The 22,742-nt window shown below is 40.3% G+C and overlaps 1 protein-coding gene across 1 annotated transcript in view; it reads right to left on the reverse strand.

Annotated features, from left to right (window-relative positions):
- exoc4 (exocyst complex component 4) overlaps window positions 1-22,742 on the reverse strand; it is a 502,794-nt gene that overhangs the window by 92,583 nt on the left and 387,469 nt on the right. The window contains exon 11 of the mRNA XM_059987073.1: window positions 8,576-8,712. Within this exon, the coding sequence (XP_059843056.1) occupies window positions 8,576-8,712 (137 nt within the window). The remainder of the gene's footprint in view (window positions 1-8,575; window positions 8,713-22,742) is intronic.

Genomic DNA, 22,742 nt, shown 5'->3' on the forward strand with positions numbered 1-22,742 from the left:
AAAACTAGGCTGAGAAGTTGATGGAGTTCAAACCAGATAATTGTGAAGTGGTTCATTTTGGTAGGTCAAACATGATGGCAGAATATAGTATTAATGGTAAGACTCTTGGCATTGTGGAGGATCAGCGGGATCTTGGGGTCCATGCTCAAAGCAGCTGCGCAGGTTGACTCTGTGGTTAAGATGGCATATAGTGCATTGACCTTCATCAATCATGGAAATTAATTTAGGAACCGAGAGGTAATGTAGCAGCTATATAGGACCCTGGTCAGACCCTACTTGGAGTACTGTGCTCAGTTCTGGTCGCCTCACTACAGGAAGGATGTGGAAACCATAGAAAGGGTGCAGAGGAGATTTACAAGGATGTTGCCTGGATTGGGGAGCATGCCTTATGAAAACAGGTTGAGTGAACTCGGCCTTTTCTCCTTGGAGCGACGAAGGATGAGCAATGACCTGATCGAGGTGTATAAGATGATGAGAGGCATTGATCGAGTGGATAGTCAGAGGATTTTTCCCAGGGCTGAAATGGCTGCCATACGAGGACACAGGTTTAAGGCGCTTGGGGGTAGGTACAGAGGAGATGTCAGGGGTAAGTTTTTTTATGCAAAGAGTAGTGAATGTCTGGAATGGGCTGCCGGCAACGGTGGTGGAGGCAGATACCATAGGGTCTTTTAAGAGACTTTTGGATAGGTACATGGAGCTTAGAAAAATAGAGGGCTATGGGTAATCCTAGTCATTTCTAAGGTAGGGACATGTTGGGCACAACTGTACTGTGCTGTAGGTTTTCTATGTTTCTATGTAAACACTGTTCTAAATAAATATGGTCAATCTCTTTTCCACAAATTTCTTCATTCATTAATGAGAAAGCAAATGTTACAGTTATGGCTTTCTGTTTATCTCCTACCACAGTGATCATAACACATTACCTTGGTACAATTAATTTTCTCAAACTCATTATGTTCTTTATCCTTTTAATCCTTTAAAACAGAGAATATACTTTAAAAGTATCATATTTTTCAAAATACTCTGGGACATCCTAAGATTGTATCAGAATATTAGAAATGTTTGTCTTTCATTTTTACTGCCTCAAATCAAGCCTTGTATACCCACTACATAATAACTCACAACATTAACAGTACTGTGTAAAAGTCTTAAGCACCCGATTTTTAATCTGGTAATGTCCCCACAGAGGCCTGATCTCAACATTATCGAGGCTGTCTGGGATTACCTGGAGTAAAAGAAGCAAGCAAGACAGCCAAATTCTGCAGAAGAACTGTGGGAAGTTCTCCAAGGAAAAACCAACCAACTGATTTTTGTATAAAATTGCATGACAGTGTACCTAAAAGAATTGATGCAGTTTTAAAGGCCAGGGTGATTTGATTTAGTTTTTTACTATATTCTGGATTGGATTTCCTCACTTGTAGACCCCAGTCAGTCTGGATTTGTAAAAACATCTCCTCCATAATTTCCATCAGGGATCCATCCAGCACTACAGGGATGTGTGCTGAACCCCCTGTTCTATTCACTTTACACCTTCAATTGTGTGGCTAAGTACAGCTCCAACACCATGTTCAAGCTTGTTAACGACACCACTGTGGTGGGCTGTATCAAAGGTGGTGATGAATCAGCATACAGGAGGGAGATTGAAAACCTGGCTGAGTGGTGAAATAACAACAATCTCTCACTCAATGTCAATACAACTAAGGAACTGATCGCAGATTTCAGGAGAGGAAAACCAGAGGTCCATGAGCCAGTAGTCATCTGAGGATCAGTAACTTTAAATTCCTGGTTGTCACTATCTCAGAGGACCTGTCCTGGACCCATTACGTAAATACAATTGCAAAGGAAGAACAACGGTGCCTCTACTTCCTCAGAAGTCTGCAGAAATTCTTGGCACCTTCTTTTGATGTATTGTAGAAAGTGTGCTGACTAGCTGCATTACAGCTTGGTATGGGAATCCCAAGCCTTTAATAGTACAAAAGTTAGTGGACTCGGCCCAGTACATCACAAGTAAAGTCCTCCCAACCATTGAACACATCTACGTGAACCCTTGCTGCAGGAAAGAAGCATCCATTATCAAAGATCCTCACCACCCAGGTCAGGCTCTTTTCTTGCTGCTGCCATCAGGTAGAAGCAACAAATGTCTTGCACAACCAAGTTCAAGAACAGTTACTATCCTTTAACCATCAGGCTCTTGAACAAAAAGGGATGTTTACTCATTTAAGGACTCTTTTATCTTGTTATTTCATGATCATTATTTATTTCTGTTTATTTATATTTACATTTGCACAGTTTGAAGTCCATTGATCCTACTTACAGTTACTGTTCTCTAGATTTGCTAAGTATGCCCACAGAAAAAGAATCTCAGGTATGTGGTGACATGTATGTACTCTGATAATAAATTTTACTTTGATATTGAATTTGACTTTATAGTAATTTTTCTGATATTTAGAAATTTTTCATTATTCTTGAGAGCATCTTCACTTTACATAATTTTTGACATGTGCAAAAGACTTCGGTACAGTACTGTGTTAACAAAAGCAAAATACTTCAGAGACTGAAAACCTGAAATAAAAATAGAAAACAGTAGAATCAGGCAACATCTGGGGAGAGACAAGTAAGAATAATGTTTCAGGTCAATGGCCTATCAATTGAATCTCTTTCATCTGATGCATGAATAAGCCTTTCAGAGAAGCAGATATGATATCTAAACTCCAGGCGTGCATGTGCCTCAATCATTCAAACTGATGTTTCACTCACCGTAAAATCACTCAAAGTGCCATTTGAAAGCACTTTAAACAAGACAGACGAGATGGCAAACTGTGGTAAAACTGCAAAGTGTGTAGTAAATATCCATTGACAAGTGCAGTGGAACTTGCAAACCAATTTCTCTGCAGACAGTGAACAAAGTAGCTTCCCCTAGTTAATCTTGGTGAGAGAAAGTCAACACAGCAATTTACTTGTCAAATCAGTTTTCACTTTCAGAGTTTTCCCACTGCACATTATTAAAATAGTCAAAAGTCATGTCTAACCTACCATCCAAATTATAAAAAAACAGTTTTGAATAATCACATTTCAAATTACCTTAAGAGTAGATTATATCTTTCTTTGACTTAATTCATCATGGCACAGTAGCATCACTGTTCACACAATAGCTTTATTTTATCAATTTATTTATTTATTTGGAGGTACAGCAGGGAACAGTCCAGTCCAACAGGCTGTGCTGCCCAGCAGCCCACTAATTTAACCCTCAATTAATTACAGGACAAGTCACAGGACCCATTAACCAACTAACCAGTATGTCTTTGGATTGTGGGAGGAAACCGGAGCATTTGGAGGATGTACAAACCTTCTTATAGATGATGCTGCAATTGAACTCTGAACTCCGTGGCCCTGGGCTGTAATAGCGTCGCGCTAACCACTACGCTACCGTGTTGCTGGTGCTTTGTAGTTCCAGCAACCACTGTTCAGGGTTGAATTCCTGCCACTGTCAGTATCTTCTCCCAGTGTGGGTTTCCTCTGGATGCTCCAGTTCCCTCCCACATTCCAAAGATGTACATTGAGCAAGGTTCGGGCATACTCTGTTATAGTGTCGGAAGCGTTGTGATGCTTGTGGGCTGACTCAGCACAATGTTCACACTGTGTTGGTTCTTTAAGCAAAATGAGGCATTTCATTGTATGTTTCGATGTTTCAATGTACATGTGACAAATAAAGCTCTTCTCTCAAGATCTCAAATTTCACAACTCTCAAGGTTGTGGAATAAATCAAAGCTTCATTGTCAGCTCTAAAGGGAATGATGTTCTAGAGATTCGGCAGTAACAAAACCAAAATGCTGCAATCTTTCTTATTAACACACACAAAATGCTGGAGGAACTCAGCAGGACAGGCAGTATCTATAGAAAAAAGTAAAGTCTTTCTTATTAATGTGATCTCTATTTCTCTTGCTTGGGTTTTAGTTGACCTGAAATATGACCCAAACAGACAATTTTCATGCCATACTCACATCATTTGATGAATGTATGGGCAGGTGATTTGCTTTCAACTACCAAAAGTTGTTCTTCAAACTGACAGTGCAGAAGGAAAAGTAGCCTTCTAAGAGATTTTTCTAAATTTCATCACCCAATTGCCATTGTTAGAGATGTTATTTCTGTTTGCTATTGCCTCACAGGCTTGTGAACAAAATGAAAACCATCCCAACCATTCTGTACCTCTGCAGAGCTTGCCACTCTACCTCTTGTATGTAATAAAGTGGCCATTGTGTGCACGTTCTTGGTCTTCTGCTGCTACAGCCTGTCCACTTCAAGGTTAGAAGTGTTGTGTGATCAGAGATGCTCTTCTGTACACAACTGTTGAAATGTGGTTGCCCTCACCTTCCTGTCAGCTTGAAGCAGTTCGGCCATTCTCCTCTGTGGCTTTTCATCCACAGAGCCGCTGCTCACTGAATGCTTTTAATTTTTTACACCATTCTCTGTGAAATCTAAAGACTGTTGTGTGTAATAATTCTGGGGGATCAGCAATTTCGGAGATACTCAACCCACCCTGACTGGCACCAACAACTATTCCACTGTCAAAGTCACTTAGATCACATCACTTCCCCATTCTGATGTTTGGTCTGAACAACAACTGAACCTCTTGACCATGTCTGCATGCTTTTATGCATTGAGTTGCTGCCACATGCTCAGCTGATTAGATACTTGCATGAGCAAGTAGGTGTACAGGTGTACCTAATAAAGTGGCCACTGAGCGTGTGTTTTATGTGGCACTTCAAATTCCTCACAGTCCAACTCAGATCCTGATTAATTTTTATTAAATGACGATTTCAATACACTTTAGATTTGATGCCAATTTGATGGATGATTCACAAAACGGAACTAGCTTTTATAAAGAGTAACATAGACAAAATGCTGGGGAAATTCAGCAGGTCAGGTAGAACTATGGAGAGGAACAGACAGTTGTCATTTCGGGCCAAGACACTTCGCTAGGATCCTTCACCCTTTTGACCTGATAAAGAGTCTTGGCCTTAAATGTCTACTGTCTATTCCTCTCCACAGATACTGCCTGACCAGCTGGGTTCCTCCAGAATTTTGTGTGTGTAACTCTGGATTTCCAGCATCTGCAGAAACTCTTGTGTTTACAGTTTTTTTTATTAAGTTGAATAAAACTCACCAATGCAAATCATTAAGATTATTTAAGAAGTGGGCATATGGATAAAATAAATATGAGGAAATCTGCAGATGCTGGAAATTCAAGCAACACACACAAAATGCTAGTGGAACACAGCAGGCCAGACAGCATCTATAGGAAGAAGTACAGTCGACGTTTCAGGCTGAGACCCTTCGTCAGGACTAACTGAAAGGAAAGATAGTAAGAGATTTGAAAGTAGGAGGGGGAGGGGGAATTGCGAAATGATAGGAGAAGAACGGAGGGGGTGGGGTGAAGTTGAGAGCTGGAAAGGTGATTGGCAAAAGGGATACAGAGCTGGAGAAGGGAAAGGATCAGGGGACGGGAGGCCGAGGGAGAAAGAAAGGGGGAGGGGAGCACCAGAGGGGGATGGAGAACAGGCAGAGTGATGGGCAGAGAGAGAGAAAAAAAGGAGAGGGGGAAAAAACTAAATATATCAGGGACGAGGTAACAAAGGGGAGAAAGGGCATTAACAGAAGTTAGAGGTCAATGTTCATGCCATCAGGTTGGAGGCTACCCAGTCGGTATATAAGGTGTTGTTCCTCCAACCTGAGTGTGGATTCGTTGAGACAGTCGAGGAGGCCGTGGAGACATATCAGAATGGGAATGGGACATGGAATTAAAATGTGTGGCCACTGGGAGATCCTGCTTTCTCTGGCGGACAGAGTGTAGGTGTTCAGTGAAACGGTCTCCCAGTCTGTGTCGGGTCTCACCAATATATAACAGGCCACACAGGGAGTACCGGACGCACTACACCACACCAGCCGACTCACAGGTGAAGTGTCGCCTCATCTGGAAGGACTGTCTGGGGCCCTGAATGTGGTGAGGGAGGAAGTGTAAGGACTAGTGTGCACTCAAAGCGTTTCAATTGATTGTGGTAAAATACACCTGTATCTGGAAGACCCAATTGCTAGTGAGTCAGTACCTTGGCAAAAACGACACCATGAAGACAAAACAACACTCCAAGCAACTCTGCAAAAAGGTCATTAAAGCACAAGTCAGGAGATGGATACAAGAAAATTTTCAAGTCACTGAATTTCCTTTGGAATACAGTTAAGTCAGTCATCGAGAAACGGAAAGAATATGGCACAGCTATAAACCTGCCTAGAGCAGGCTGTCCTCAAAAACTGAATGACCGTGCAAAAAAGGGACTAGTGAAGGAGGCTAGCAAGAGACCTATGACAACTCTGGAGGAGTTACAAGCTTCAGTAGCTGAGATGGGAGAGACTGTGCATACAACAACTGTTGCCTGGGTGCTTCACCAGTCACAGCTTTATGGGAGAGTGGCAAAGAGAAAGCCACTGTTGAAAAAAACGCACATAAAGTCTTGGCTAAAGTTTGCCAGAAGGCTTGTGGGATACTCTGAGCTCAACTGGAAGAAGGTTTTCTGGTCTGATGAAACCAAAATTGACTTGGCGCAAGTCAAACATTGCACGTCATCAAACACACACCATCCATGAAATATGATGGTGGCTGCATCATACTATGAAGATGCTTCACTCCAGCAGACCCTGGAAGGCCTGTGGGGGTAAATGTAGAGAGTAAAATGAATGTAGCAAAATACAGGGAAATCCTGGAGGAAAACTGCAACTTGGAAGATTTGTTTTCTAGCAAGACAAAAACCCCAAGCACAAAGCCAAAGCTACAGAAGAATGGCTTCCAAACAACAAAGTTAATGTCCTGGAGCGGCCAAGTCAGGGCCCAGACCTCAATCCAATTGCGAATTTGTGGCTGTGCTTTAAAAGGGCTGTTTACACATGATCCTCATGCAATCTGAGAGAGCTTGCACTGTTTTGTAAAGAAGAATGGGGAAAAATTGCAGTGTCCAGATGTGCAAAGCCGATCGAGACCTATCCACACAGACAAAAGGCTGTAATTGCTGCCAAAGGTGCATCTAACACATACTGACTTGAAGTGGGAGTAATTATCCAATCAATTGTTTTGTGTATAATATTTGTAATCAATTCAGACCAATTTGTAGGAATTTGTTTTCACTTTGACACGAAAGAGTCTTTTTTGTTGATCAGTGTCAAAAAAAGTCAAATTAAATCCACCGTGATTCAATATTGTATAGCAATAAAACATGAAAACTTCTGGGGGGGGGGGGAGTGAATACTTTTTATAGGTTACATGGTCTGCACAACATTGTGGGCCAAAGGGCCTATAGTGTGCGGTAGATTTCTATGTTCTATGTAGGCACTGTATATACATGCATTCATTCCTACGTATGGCAGAATTAGTTTGTTTTCTTTCCGTCTCTTCCTCCCAAGTTCAAACTAAAATTTATTATAAGTACATACATGTCACCACATACAATTCTGAGATTCTTTTTCTATGGGTCTACTAAGCAAATCTATTGAACAGTAACTGTAAACATCAGGAACTGTTAACTGAAAACAAAAATATAACAGAGTCCTTGAATGAGTGTAGCTATTCCCTTTTGTTCAAGTTTGAGAAGTAGTAACTGTTCTTGAACCTGGTGGTCCAAGTCCTGAGGCATTTGTACCTTCTACCTGATGGCAGCAACAAGAAAAGAGCTTGGCCTGGGTGGTGAAGATCATTGATGATGGGTGCTGCTTTTCTGCAGCAATGTTTCATGTAGATGTGTTTAATGGTCGGGAGGGCTTTACTCGTGATGCACTGGGCCGAATCCACTACCTATTGTACAATTTTCTGCTGAAAGGCACTGGTGTTTCCATACCCGTCAGCACACTTTCCACTACACATCTATAGAAGTTTGCCACGGTTTTCGATGACATGCTGAACCTCCTCAGACTCCTGAGGAAGTAGAGGCATTGTAGTTTCTTTTCTTCACAATAATTTTTATACGATGGGTCCAGGACAGGTCCTCCGAGATAGTGACACCTAGGAATTTAAAGTTACTGATCTTCTCCACCTCTGATCCTCTGATGATTACTGGCTCATGGACTTCTGGTTTCCCTTCTTAAAGTCTACAATCAGTTCCCTCCCTGGTCTTACTGACATTGAGTGAGAGATTGTTGTTATTACACCACCCAGTCAAGTTTTCAATCTTCCCCCAGGCAATTAATCTGACCAACCATTTGTAGTTACCCCACCTCTGTCTATTACCTCAGTCACTGTAAAAAATTTTAACCACTTTTTATAATGATGTTTACATTTTAAATACATGCTGGTATTTATCTATTTATGCAAATTTTATTCCATATCCATACCTTACCCTCTAACTTTATTTTTAATATAATTCTTTATTCTTTATAATTGATTAACATTGTCATTACTAGTTGCATGTTGTGGCAACATAGCACAGTAAATTCCTAAAACATGTAAATGTATATGGCAAATAAAGTTGATCCTTGAATGTAGGAACAAAATGACAGAATGAAGGTCAGCTTCATTTGCACTGGTGGTGGTTACCTGTAGGCAAGGGCACAGGTGTCCTTGTATTCCTGTAGTTTCACGCACACCATGTTCAGGAATTGGTCAGAGTAGGCACTCAGGTCATGCATCAGGTTGACCAGGTCCTGCATCGATTTTTCCACCACCACAGTGCTCTACAGGGACAAAACAGTAACACCTCATTAATACATGCATAGATTTCATGAGGGAAAATGTAATAAATGACATATATTTCATGCTGAAATGTCTCTAAAAATGAATGAATTGTCATCCAAATCCTTGTGCTGAGGTAGTTAGTCATACCATCAGTGTTGGACGTTCAGCAGTCTCACTATGACAAGCTGAAGGGCCAAGATGGAGTAGGTCAATGCTTTCCTATTATTTTCCACCTCAGCCCAGCCTCAAGTTGTTTAGAACTCAAAAGTGCAGAGTCAATGACGCAACCCTCTACGTTGTGAATCATTTTATCCACCAGTCCATGAGAGAGTGAGATTTCCACAGTTTCTTATGCCATAGGAAGCTACTCAGCTCATATTTGAATGCTGGCTCTCATGGCAATTGAGAGTCTCAATAACCTTAATTCCCCATTTATTTCTCTTCAATCTATTCACTCACCTTCTCCACCTCCCTTACCACCACCCCTCTCATATTCATTCATCAGTAACCCAACAATCCTAACTTATGCAGGAACCCAGAGCACCTGAGTCAAAGGGAAAAAATGCAGACTCCACACAGATAACACCAGAGTTCCGAATGTGAGATGGTTGTCCCACCTGGAGTGCTACCATGCAACCAATGAGTCTGATTTCTACACTATTTATGAAGTGCTTATGATACTACAACTTCCACAAGGTATTTAATAAACACAAAACCAAATAAAATGGTCTTGATTTGTTAAGAAAAACATAACATTATTCATGTAATATCATATATGTAAACTAATTAAATTTGGTTAAGAAAATATTTTGTACCTTACTCCATAACCTAAAAGACACAGTGGATAGATTTTTTTGCCATTTATGTCAGTTATTAGATAGTTCTGATAAAATTTAAAATAAGAATTTTCCTTCAGTATCATTTCGTGAAGAAAATCTTGTTCAATATGAAGCACAAATTCACACCGTTTCTTTACCGCATTCTACAACAAGACAGAAAGATCTCAGTGATACAATACGCTTGCATAAAGAATGCTGATCAGCCCTTTGAAGTGTATCTGTTTAGAGTTTATAGTTCACGACCTCAGAGCATATATCATCTTAATTATTTCAGTATTCTTGCCTTCAACATCCAGTCTGGAAATCCATCCTTTAGTCATTGTACATGATAAATCAAACCTTGAGTTGCTTTTTTTAAAAATCAGTTTTAACTGCTGTTGTTTGACTTCTCTACAGTAGACCATAACGTGCAGCATTACTGAAGCTAAAATTTTTCAGTAACTGTTGGATTAAAGATTAGCATTATTTGCCACATGTACATAGAAACATAAAGTAAAAGGACTCATTTGCATCAAATCAAATCAGTGAAGATTGTGCTGGGGGCAGCCTGTAAGTATTGACACTCTTCCTGTACCTACGTGGTATACCAACCCTAACCATACATCTTTGGAATGTAGGAGGAAACCGGGGCACCCGGAGGAAAGCCGCGATGTCACAGGAGAATGCAGAACGCCTTATAGACTGATTAGTGATCACTGGCATTGTAAAGAAGTTGCACAACTACTCCGTTACCATGCCACCCAAGTTATTATTGTATACCCAATAACCTAAGTTATTAGAGCATGAATGTAAAAGATTATGTCATATTTAACTATTTGCACAGAAACTAAAAGGTGAAAATCAGCTATTTTCCTTCAAAACATTTTTGTTTTCCCTCCTTCCAGCCAATTTTCTTGGACAACCTTCCTCTACTAGGCTACAAAACCCTGGGATTAACGTTATTCTGCCCCTGAATCCAATTGTTATATTTATTCACACACGGCATTCACCAAATATAAAACCCCGGCTGGTGTTCCTTGTGGAAACTGGAAAAAGGAGATGCTGGGCAGCAGCAGGAAATTGTCAAAAAACATCTGGTTATCAGACTGGTGTTTGATTGCTGTGCTATTTAGTTACTCATGAGTATGAAACCACTCAACTATGAATGCCTCTCCAGTGAATTTAGTCTGCTTAAATAAAAACTGTGAATGCTGTGCCAGATAATATTATGATAGGACGCCATGGTTTCAAAATGGTCTATCATGGACTGGTCTGAGCTACGAACCACTTCTTCAGAGGAGAGCAGAAAATCAGAAACTACTTTATACTCTAGTGCAAGTATCTCAACGATAAACTTCGGGTAGAAAAGAAAATATAAATGACAGGGCACCATTCCAAAAGAGGCAGAGGAAGACCAACATCCAAGTTTACATGTACATTGTTGAAAACAAATTGAGAAAATGGTTCAAGTGTATACAGGATTCTAGGCTTCAATGAAACAAAATACAAGAGCCAGGACAAAGAAAATACGGTAAAAAATAGGTCTGGTCTGGAGGTTGAGATTCTAAATTGGAGAAAGACCAATTTTGATGGTATTGGAAATGATCTGTCAAGTGTGGATTGGGACAGGCTGTTTTCTGACAAAGGTGTACTTGGTAAGTGGGAGGATTTCAAAAGTGAAATTTTGAGAATATAAAGCTTGTACGTGCCAGTCAGAATAAAAGGTGCATGGTAGAAGATGGTTTCCCCTCTGGCTGGAGGCCTGCAAGTAGTGGAGTGTCACAGAAATCGGTGCTAGGACCGTTATTGTTTGACATCTTTATCAATGATCTGGATGATAATGTGGTTAACTGGATAAGCAAATTTGAAGATGACACCAAGATTGACAGTGTAGTGGACAGCAAGAAAGACCATCAGAGCTTGCAGGGGGATCTGGGCTAGTTGGAAAATGGCAGATGGAATTTAACGCAGACAAGTGCAAGGTGTTGCACTTCAGTAAGACCATCCAGGGTAGGCCTTACACAGCCAACTGCAGGGCACTGGGGAGTGAGGAGTGAGGAGATCTGAGAATATAGGTCCATAATTCATTCACAGTGGCGGCATAGGTAGATAGTCATAAAGAAAGTTTTTGGCACATTGGTCTTCATAATTCAAAGTACTGAGTACAGGAGATGGGAAGTTATGTTGAAGTTGTATAAGGTGTTGGTGAGGCCCAATCTAGACTAATATGTGCAGTTTTGTTCAACTACCTACAGAAAAGTTGTAAATAAAGTTGAAAGAAACATAGAAACATAGAAAATCTACAGCACATTACAGGCCCTTCGGCCCACAAAGTTGTACCGACCATGTAACCTACACGAATACATGGAAAAAGTACAAAGAAAATTTACAAGAATGTTGCTGGGACTGGTGGATCTGAGTTAGACGGAAAGATTAAATAGGTTAGGATTTTATTCCTTGAAATGTAAAAGATTGTGGGGAGATTTGATGAAAGAATACAAAAATTATGAGGGATTTAGATAGCGTAAATGCAAGTAGGCTTTTACCACTGAGGATGGGTGCGACTACAACTAGAGGTCATGGGTTAAGGAGGAAAGGTGAAAAAATTAAGGGGAACATGATGGTAAATTCCTTCACTCAGAGGGTTGTGAGAGTGTGGAATGAGCTGCCAGCTCAGGTGGTCCATGCAAGCTTGATTTCAATGTTGAAGCAAAGTTTGGGTAGGTACATGGATGGTAGCGGTATGGAAGGTTATGGCAGTTTAAATGGTTTGGCTCTGACTAAATGGGCTGAAGGTTTGTTTCTCTACCATATTTTTCTATGATTACATGACATCACTGATTGAAGTTATGAGCATCACAATTTAGAAAAGATACAATGGGTTTAGAATGGAGCTGGAGATCCAAGATGGCGGCGTGACGCAGCTTGCAGCGGCTACTCCGGAGCTGATTATCTGTTATTTGTGAAGTGGGGTGCCGTGCGCAATCATAATCGATTGAAAACAGATGTGGAAGCATATAGAAACATCAGGAAATTCCAGGAAGACCTTCTTTGTTGCTGCTGCAGCTTTGAGGTCTGGGACTCTGCTGGGAAGAACAGGCCCCCAGTCCTTGGGGTCGTGTTGCCGATGGCGGGGCCATCTTATTACGCTCAGCAGAGGATGGTGCTCAGAGAAGCTGTGCTGGAGGGGATGGTCGTCGGCTCGGAGGTTCGATGGACTCGGAGTCCTTTCGACGGACTCAGGTCACTTTCAGTGAGTGCTGCATCTGCGAGGCTGGTTTCAACAGAGCTTTCACTGTGTGCTGCGTCTGCGAGGCTGAGTCGGGCGGCGCCTTGGAAGTCCATAGCGGGGGAACTCATTTCTGCCGCCAGCGTGGGATGGCGAGTCTGTCGGAACCCTGGGGACTTGTGGAAACTGTGGTGATTTCTTTTCAACTTACAGTCCTTTAACATCTTGGACTATTTTTACTGTGCCCATAGTCTGTTTTTTTTAATCAATTATGATATTGTTTGCACTGTTGTAACTATGTGGTTTTGTGCAGGTCTTGTAGCTTTAGTTTCTGGTCTTGTTTTTGTCTGATGGATTTGGAGCTCCTCTCCGGGGAACGCGCTGGACGGTAACGTGATATTCCATGTGCTAGATGGAGATGCAGCAGCCTCTCCGGACTCTGGATTGGGGATTGCGAAATGTTACGTGGATTTCCTGGTGTAGTCTGTTTTGTCATATGCGTTTGTGATATCATTCTGGGGGAACGCTGTCTCATTTTTTAACTGCATTGCATTTGTGGTTTCTAATTGACAATAAACTGAATCTGAATCTGAATATCAGATTTATAATTCTTTTTATTTAGAAATACAGTGCAAAATCGTCCCTTTAAGCCACAGTACCCAGTACACAGTACCCTAACAATCCCGATTTAACCCTAACATAATCAAGGGACATGAGATTTTACAATGACCAATTAACCTACTTGTTACATCTTTGGACTGTGGGAGGAAACTGGAGCACTCAGTGAAAACCCACACAATCCATGGTGAGGACGTACAGAGACTCCTTACAAAGGACGCTGGGATTGAACTCCAAACTCCGAGGCTTCGAGCTACAATAGTGTTGCGCTAAGTAAGTGCTACACTGCGTGTTTAATAAAATGATTCCAAGGATAAGGGAATTTAGTTAAGTGAATATGTGAAATACTTTCTTGGAATAGAGGAGATTGTGAGGGGATATTGAAGAAGTAGAGAGGAAATGTTCCCATTGACAAAGGATCAAGACCTAAGGTACGTTATGAAGGTGAGTGGCAAAAGAATCAAAAGCCGAATATCAAATTTTGTTAATGCAGTCTGAATTAGTCATGGAAGGGATTCAACTCTAGCATTCAGAAAGGAATTAGTCCTTAAAAGAAAAGCACTTACAGTTCTGTGGGATAGGGTGTAAAATGGGATGAGTACACATACTCTTACACTGAGCTGTTAAGGGCTTGGTGTGCCTTCTTTCTGTACCTTAACTACTCTGTACCGAACCTCACTGATGAGATTCACAGGTCCTCCTTGGAGAGGGATCAGAAACAAGAATAATAACTGATACAATCTCTCTCAGAACCTCATGGCACTTTGCAGTCAATGATTCACAACTGAAGTATCGTCACAGTTGTAAGAAGTAATGTAATAAACTTGCACACAGTAAAACTCCACAAAATAAAAACAGTTGATTGTTGCCAGCCAATTTGTTTTCGCGTTGGCGGTGAATGAATACAAGGAAAAAGGTAAATTTGATTTCTTCTTGGTAAAATGCTGCACCAATGGTGTTAGTCTGGAATACGAGAAGGCTTTGAGAAAGAATAAGTGAACCAGCCACAGCAAAGTTATGAGAACTTAGTGTGAAATAAGAGTAGATAATGGTGAAAATGTATTTTTCTGGGGTGGGGAAGGTGGTTCTACAAGTGCAAATACCACCTGGTACTGTCCTATTAAGTGGATAATAAGTATTATTTTGTTTTCTTCTCTACTTCATAACGTATTCTTCCTTATTTTTTGTATTTTATTCACGATATAATTCCAATAAAGTATTTTTTATAACTTTAATACATGTACAGTGCCTCATTTGTTTTCTGATACCTCTCACTGCTGAATCAGGAAAGAACAAATAACACATTTTAGAATATTTTTATTACAGTAAAAGAAAAAGAGACTTAAATATTGTCTACGATGAAAAGGATCTGGTGCTTTCCTGGCGTATATGGAAATAAACTCTTCTTGGGCTTCCAGCAGTTACAGATATTGATTATAACCAACGTTTCGATGACAACTCTGCCATCTTCATCAGGGATAATGCCTGGGCTTGTGTATCCTGGTGGTATTTATACCATCCCTCCTGAATGGTTAGTACTCATCAGGTTTCTGCTGTCTCACGTTGCTTATCATTGAATTCCAGTTCTTACTTAGAGTGAGACTGTAGCGGTGTGCTACACGCAGCGCTAAAATTACGACACGGAGTCGGTAACTGCAGTCGAAGGAAAAAACTTTATTCGAAAACTTCAGCCTCACTTTTAAGCCTCTGTCAACCGGCCCCCCATGGCGCAGAGGCTCCAAAGCTCTGTGCTCGCAAACCCCCGTAGGCTATCTAATTGTGAGTCGGTTCGGATACGCTAGGAAATGGGTCGCCACAAGACCTTCATTTTTGTTAAAATTCTTTTCCTCTAGTTTTATTTTTACTTTACCAGGTGGTCCCAAAAGTCACTGGCATGGCACAGTAGTTTTGTGATTTGAGCTTCCTTACAGGTTTGTGAATGATATGAATCCGGTATTTCTTCAGGACCCTGGCGATCCTTCCAGAAACCATGGAAATATAGGGAAGGCAGTCTATGCGGGTCAAAGATCACCTGAGACCCAGGACAGCTGGCATTTAGAGAATTCCCTGTGAATGTGGAGCAGCAGATATTGGCTAGAAGGGATGCACAGTGGAAACCTGCATCATGGAGCACAGGAGGTGTATCCATTTGGGTTATCCAGAGAAATCAGCATTTGCAATGGCCATAGGACTGACTTCAACAGACCAGGGGTTATTCCTGATGAAGATGGCAGAGTTTGCCATCATAACGACAGTTAACATCAATATTGTACCTGGTCGGAAGCCCAAGAAGAGTTTATTGTCTGGGATATTTTGGATAACTTCCTTGCTTTTCTTTTATCTTTATACCAGAGAAAACAGGTAAACACCTCATTTCAAGTTTGTTTTCATTCAACCATAATCATGTATATGGCCAAATGAACACAAAAGGGTCTTTTAAGAGGCTCTTGGATAGATACATGGAGCTTAGAAAAATAGAGGGCTATGGGTAACCCTAGGTAATTTCTAAAGTAAGCACATGTTCAGCACAGGATTGTGGGGCGAAGGGCCTGTATTGTGTACAGGTTTTCTATGTTCCTCTGGACAAAGGTGCACAAGACGGTACATTTAAGTCACACACAACACAGAGAGAGAAGTGCACTCCACTGGTATTTCAGTGAGGTTTCACTTAAAAGTTTTGAGCTTAAGTGTCTTAAGTGGAACATGAATGATCTGAAATAATGAGAATAATTCCAACTGGCCCACAGGGAGAGGGAAGAAGCAAAACATTTACAAGTACCACAGGAAGTTGAAATTATGAAACTGTTGTATTTTTGGACATAGTTTATTTTAACTTGTAAATCTAAGCATCAGACATCCTGCACAGGTGAAATCTGCTGTTAGATGTTGCTACATGAATAGTTGATGAAAATATATCTACACGAGGAAGGTAGGTATTTTCATGAGGAAGAAAGGATTAGAAAGTAGTGCTGATAATAGGAGGATGTGTGTGTGATGATAAACCACCACAGACTATAATTTTTGTTTCAATATAACCATTACATACAGCCTACTGCAACTTGCTTGTAAAGACAGAAAGTAGTTTTGCTGTTGTCCCAGGAAGCTGTGGATTCAAGTGAACTGTCCAACAAAAACGTACACAGTAATTCAATTGAGTTGCTTTTGAGAGAGTTACATTATTGAAAAAGCAACCAGTTTCGTTGTTTTTCATGTGGATTGGCATAATGAAGCCTGCAACAATTGTACACCCAGTCTAGGAATGCCAGTATAAACAATGATGGATTCTGCAGAGACATGGAGCAGACTATAAGTAAAATCCCAATGTATTGTCACATCCCTCAGGCATCACTGGATAAAAGTTGTAAGTTTTTTTTAATCAAATGTACCATAATTTGCAATGCCAGCTCATCAACCTTTAGTGAGGCGGGAGGAAAACCTCCATAATCCCAAATCTCCTCAAAATATAATTTTCTTAGAAGTTTGAGGAGATTTGGCATGTCACCAAAAACCAGCAAATTTCTGCAGATGTACTGTGGAAAGCATTCTAACCAGTTGTATCCCCCCTGGTATGGTGGGACCACTGCACTGGATCGGATAAAATATGCAGAGTGTTGTAAACTCAGCCAGCTCCAACATGGGCACTAGCACTCCCCAGCTGAAGATGTGTCAGTTGGTAGGTTAATTGATCACTGTGAATTGTCCTATGATCAGGCTAGGGTTAAATCGGGGGTTGCTGGGCGGTGTGGCTCAAAGGTCAGAAGGGCCTAGTCCATGCTGTATCTCAATAAATAAATAAATAAATAATCAAACAGATTCCAAGACATATGTCAGTGATAATAAACTTGATTCAAATTCTGATAATGTTTTAGACACACAGCACATGGAGATACTTCCATGTAGAATTTATATTCTTGTTGGCTATTCAGTTTACCTGTTGACAGATGGAAAAGATTAAGCATTTGCTTGGTCTTAATTACAGTGGAGGTAACTGACCTTACTCTCTTTGGCCATCTGCATTCTCCTAAATCTACAGTGATAGGTTTTGAAAACATTATTCATTTTCCTCCCGCTCTGACAGGGCTTATTCAGCAGTGGCTAGCACTGACCCATGATGGGCACTGTTCATTAAGGACTGGCCACAAATATATCAATCAATCTGTCAGTACAGAAAGCCGACATCCAAGTCAGTGTCTCAGAGGGGAGCAGCAATCGGTACCGATTTGTTCCACTTCAGCAGGTTTCACCTGTCTGCAGTACTGTACACAGTGTAATAATCCATTACTATGACAGGACCCCAACTGGTCCCAGGGCTTGATGTAATACACTTTTGTTGCTATCACCAGCCCATTCTCCAGCTACCATAAACTACAAAGAAATAAATATTGATTGTAGATCAGCTGTAAACAGCAGGGAGCAGAAACCATTGATAAAATTAAAACGTCTGCAACAGCACAGAAATTAAACACAATAGATTTAACCTGAAGAGCACAGATGAGCAGATGACTCAATTAGATGAACAGAACTTGAACCACTTCCTATTTATCCTCCACATATTCATCCTGGTCAAGGATGCATCAGAAAGGTTAAGGGAGAAGGCTGAAATTTTCATAAAAATTCCAAAGTGGGATTTATTTTAGGGATGTCAAAAAAACAATAAGTGAAATTACTACTTCATAAAGCTGCTTCATATTAGAGATCTGCTGAAGTGTAAAAGTAATACCTGACCCAAATCTAATTCAAGCACAGGCAACTGAAACCCTGACAAGACGAAGGACTTGTAATGTTTCTGATACCTGATTCATATTGAACCAACATCACTACGACCAAAGAACTGATTGTGGACTTCAGGAAGGGGAAGTCAAGGGAACACACGTTAATCCTTGTTACGGGATCGCAATGGAAAGGGTGAGCAGTTTCGAGTTCCTGGAAGTCAACAGTTCTGAAGATCTATCCTGGGCCTAACATATTTATATAATTACAAAGATGATATTTCAGTAGGAGTTTGAGAAAGTTTAGTATGTCACCAAAAACTCTCATAAATTTCTACAGATTATCCAGGAGAGCATTCTAACTGATTGCATCACTGTCTGGTATGGAGGGTCCACTGCACCGGATCGGAAAGCTGCAAACTCAATCAGCTCCATTATGGGCACCAGCCTCCCACCAGCATCAAGGACAAAGGAAATACCTCAAAAAGGCAGCATCCATTATTAAGGATCTCTATCACCAAGTCATGACCTCTTCTCATTGCTACCACCAAAGAGATAGTTTAGGAGCCTGAAGACACACACTCAATGTTTCAGGAACAGGTTCTTTAGTTCCACTATCAGATATCTGAATGGACAATGAACCTATGAACACTACCTCACTTTTTTTTTGTTCTCTTTTGCACGACTTAATTATATATATTATTGTAATTTATAGTTTTAAATCAATATTATGTATTGCACTGTACTGCTGCTGCAAAACAATGAATTTCATTACATATGCCAGTGATATACTCAGGCCCTGTTAGGCTCAAGTGAAGGAGCCAGGTTCTATTTAAGTTATTAAATTACCTGGTCTAAACCTGTTGGAGTAGACACACAGAAAATGAACCTTTGGGTTGGGACTGAGTCGCCAGTTCTGACGCAATCAGGAAAGTGTTTTTTTTAAGCTGTTGCATGCAATATTGAGTCCAACATTTGTGATTAGTATCCTTGCTAAGTGGAAGAAATCAGTACCATTTCCACTCCTTGCAGAGATACTCGATTGGGATTCTTCTGTCAATGCTTTTTGCAAATTGGTGGAGAATGAAATGTGCAGTGGGTAATTACATTACAGAATTGGGGGACCCTGAACTTCCACCTACCTCTGAATTTAATTCTCCATCCCACATCCACTGTGTCTTTGACATTGCTCCAATGACTGCTCAATTTATGCTGGAGATTGTTTGCTGAAATTTCACATTCAATAATTTCAGATATTCAGCTATTTGTTAGAAATAGCCAACTCTCATGTAATCTGAAGTAATTTCTTCTCTCTTTACATATGTTATTTGATGGTTTGGTTTCTCTGCTCTGTCCTCACCTATCTTCCTCTACTGGATATACCACTTCCACAGAGTCCTTCTGTTCTGATGGAAGGTTACAAACCTGAAACATTTCAAGGACTCTTCATCTCATGTTCTTAATATTGATTGATTATTTATTTATTTATTGACTGATTGATTGATTACCTGATGGACCTCGTCCATCAAATAAAATGCACTTAATTATTTACCGTATTTATTATATTATATTTTTTCTCTTTCTGTATTTGCAGTTTGTTGTCTTTTGTACACAGGTGTTTGTCCACCTTGTTGGGTGCAGTTGTTCATTACTTTTATTGTGTTTCCTTGTATTTACTGTGAAAACCCGCAAGAAAATGAATCTTGGGGTTGTATATAGTGACATATATGCACTTTGATAATAAATTTACTTTGAACTTTAACTGTGTTTCTGATGTTCCCTGACAGGCATCTTCTGTTTATACTTCTAAGTCACATCTTTGTCTTAGCCCTTAATGAGGTTATCTGTTATTGTGTTTCCAAAAGAAGCAGGCCACAGCTTAAAGCAGTCAGGTCTGCTCTCACTCTGGCACTTATCCGCAGGACCTTCTGGGTGGGTCAGGTTCCAACATGGTTGCCATTGGCTGGCAGTGATCTTCATGATGGACAAACATTGGCTAAGTCTCTGAAGCTGTACAACCAGACCCTGTGAAACTTTGACAGATGGTTAATACACATGTCCAGGAAAAAAATCAGTTGTTAGAACTCTTCAAATGTTTGCAAATACTACTGACAAGTGCAAACACAGATAATGTAAAAATTAAAAATTAACATGTAAAAATAAATACAATTCTCAGAACATTTAAAGACAACTTTAAATTTTCTTTAAAATAGTTCAGCTATTTTAAAAAGTGTAAATATCTTGAAACTTGCTGACAGCCCTGGTTCAAATTCTATTGTAAGAAATGAAGTTAGTGACCATGCTACAAATTCAATCTGGCACACATTCTGCCTACAAACTCCCCTTTATAATTGTGGGAAATTTTATGAAATTGGTGATATGCCACCAGATTCCATGAGCAATCTGATGTCTGAGCACATCTGAAATGACAGCATATAGGATCTCTTGAGGATTTCAAGACTTCCCTGCTTATGTGACCGGGTCTCAAAAGTGTTTCTGATTGTCAACCTAGCTCTATCTTCAAAATAACTGTATTCTGTTGTATTGATAGCTAGTAGGTAGCTCCCCTCAAAACTAATCAACAAACTCCAAAACCTTGGCCTCAATGCCACCTCATGCAATTGGATCCTGGACTTCCTCACTTGAAGACCCTGTTCAGTTTGGATTGGCAACAACATCACCTCCACGTTCTCCATCTGCAGAGGAGCAGTACAAGGCTATGTGCTTAATCCCTTGCCTCTATTCGCTTTACACTTATGACTGTGTGGCTAAGCACAGCTCCAATGCTATATTCAAGTCTGCTGATGACACCACTGTCATAGGCCGAATCAAAGATGGTGATGAATTTGCATATAGGAGGAAGACTGGAAATCTGGCTGAGTAGTACCACAACAGCAATCTCTTACTCAATGTCAGCAAGACCAAGAAGCTGATTATAGACTTCAGGGGAAGGAAACCGAAGTCCATGAGTCAGTCCTCATTGGAGGAACAGAGATGAAGAGGGTTAGCAACTTTAAATTCTTAAGTGTTATTATTTCAGAGGACCTGTCCTGTGCCCTGAAATTAGAAAGAAAGCAGGGCAGCACTTACTGCTTTAGGAGTTTGCGGAGATTAGGTCTGACATCTAAAACTCCGACAAACGTATAAAGATGTGCAGTGGAGAGTATATAGAAAGGCTGTGTCACAGCCTGGTATGGAAAATCCTTCAAAGAAGTAGTGGATATGGTCCAGTCCATCATGTCTAACATCATCCCAACTATTGAGCACATCCACAGGAAAATCTGTTGCAGGAAAGCAGCATCCATCATCAGGGACTCCCACCGCCCATGACCAGCTCTTTTTCACTGCCGCCATCTGGATAAAGATACAAGAGCTTCATGGCTCACACCAATATATTCAGGAACAGTTCAACTACCCTTCAATGATCAGGCTCTTGAACCAGGTGGAATAAATTCATTCAATTTCACTTGCCTGTCTCATCATCATTGAAATGTCCCTACAACCACTTTCAAGGACTCTTCATCTCATGCTCTCAATATTTATTGACTATTTATAATAATAATAATAATTATTATTATTTTTTTTTCTTTTTGTATTTGCACAGTTTGTTGCCTTTTGCACTCTGGTTGATCACCCTAGTTAGGCAGTATTTCATTGATTCTGTACAGTTACTCTTCTATAGATTTGTTCAGTATGCCCACAAGAAAATGAACCTCAGGGTTGTATAAGGTGAAATATATATATAAAGTTTACTTTGAACTGCAGAGGCATGATGGGCTGAATATCCTCATTCTCTGTTATGTGATTCTATTCTGGGAACACAAGCAGGGTTACTACTGCAATGGTGAAGCAAAAGTCACCCAGGAATAGGCAGAGGTTCCTCTTATTTCATTTCAGCACAAGGAGCTCATTTTACACTCATCTTTTAGTGGGTTTAGCAGCTGCATAATTTATTAAAGAAAAAACAGACTGGATGATGTCATGGTGCAATCTGGAAGCAGCAGTGTGTGGCCTTAACAAATCAACTACTTTGTGCTTTATGCAAAAGAGAATCATCTCCCTGGCCTTGAGCTGTTTACCTTCTCAGACAGATACTTAGAAGAGAGTAAAGATGCTGATCTTCTTGTTAATTTCACACTGTATCTTTGATCCCTCACACATTCAATTTCATGTTCAAGTTAACTGTATATATGTATACCATCAAACGAGACAACATTCCTCCTGGACCAAGGTGCAAAACACAGCACATATAACATATGCAACACAAAAAGTAATATTACTACAAATAAATTAACACATAATAAGGTGCACTTACAAAACAATTTAAAAAGTAAACACCGTAATGTTATTGGCACTTCATATGGGGTGAGACCTGAGTGGTGGCAGGGAATTGAGTAGTTTCAAGGCCTGGGGGAAGAAGCTGTTTCTCATCCTAACAGCCCTTGTCCGAATGTTCTGGTCGGGGGTCAAAGAGATTGTTGGATGAATGGGAGGAATCATTGACAATGTTAAGGGCCCTGTATATGTAGCACTCCTGATAAATATAAATTTCATCCGTAAAGATAAATCAAATATAAATTTAATCTACTCAGGAAACAGCAGATTCAAAACAAGGCTCGGGGCATTCAAAGGATCATGGATATATGAAGAGCTAA

Source organism: Hypanus sabinus, chromosome 13 (assembly GCF_030144855.1).
Source record: "Hypanus sabinus isolate sHypSab1 chromosome 13, sHypSab1.hap1, whole genome shotgun sequence".
Lineage (NCBI taxonomy): Eukaryota > Metazoa > Chordata > Chondrichthyes > Myliobatiformes > Dasyatidae > Hypanus > Hypanus sabinus.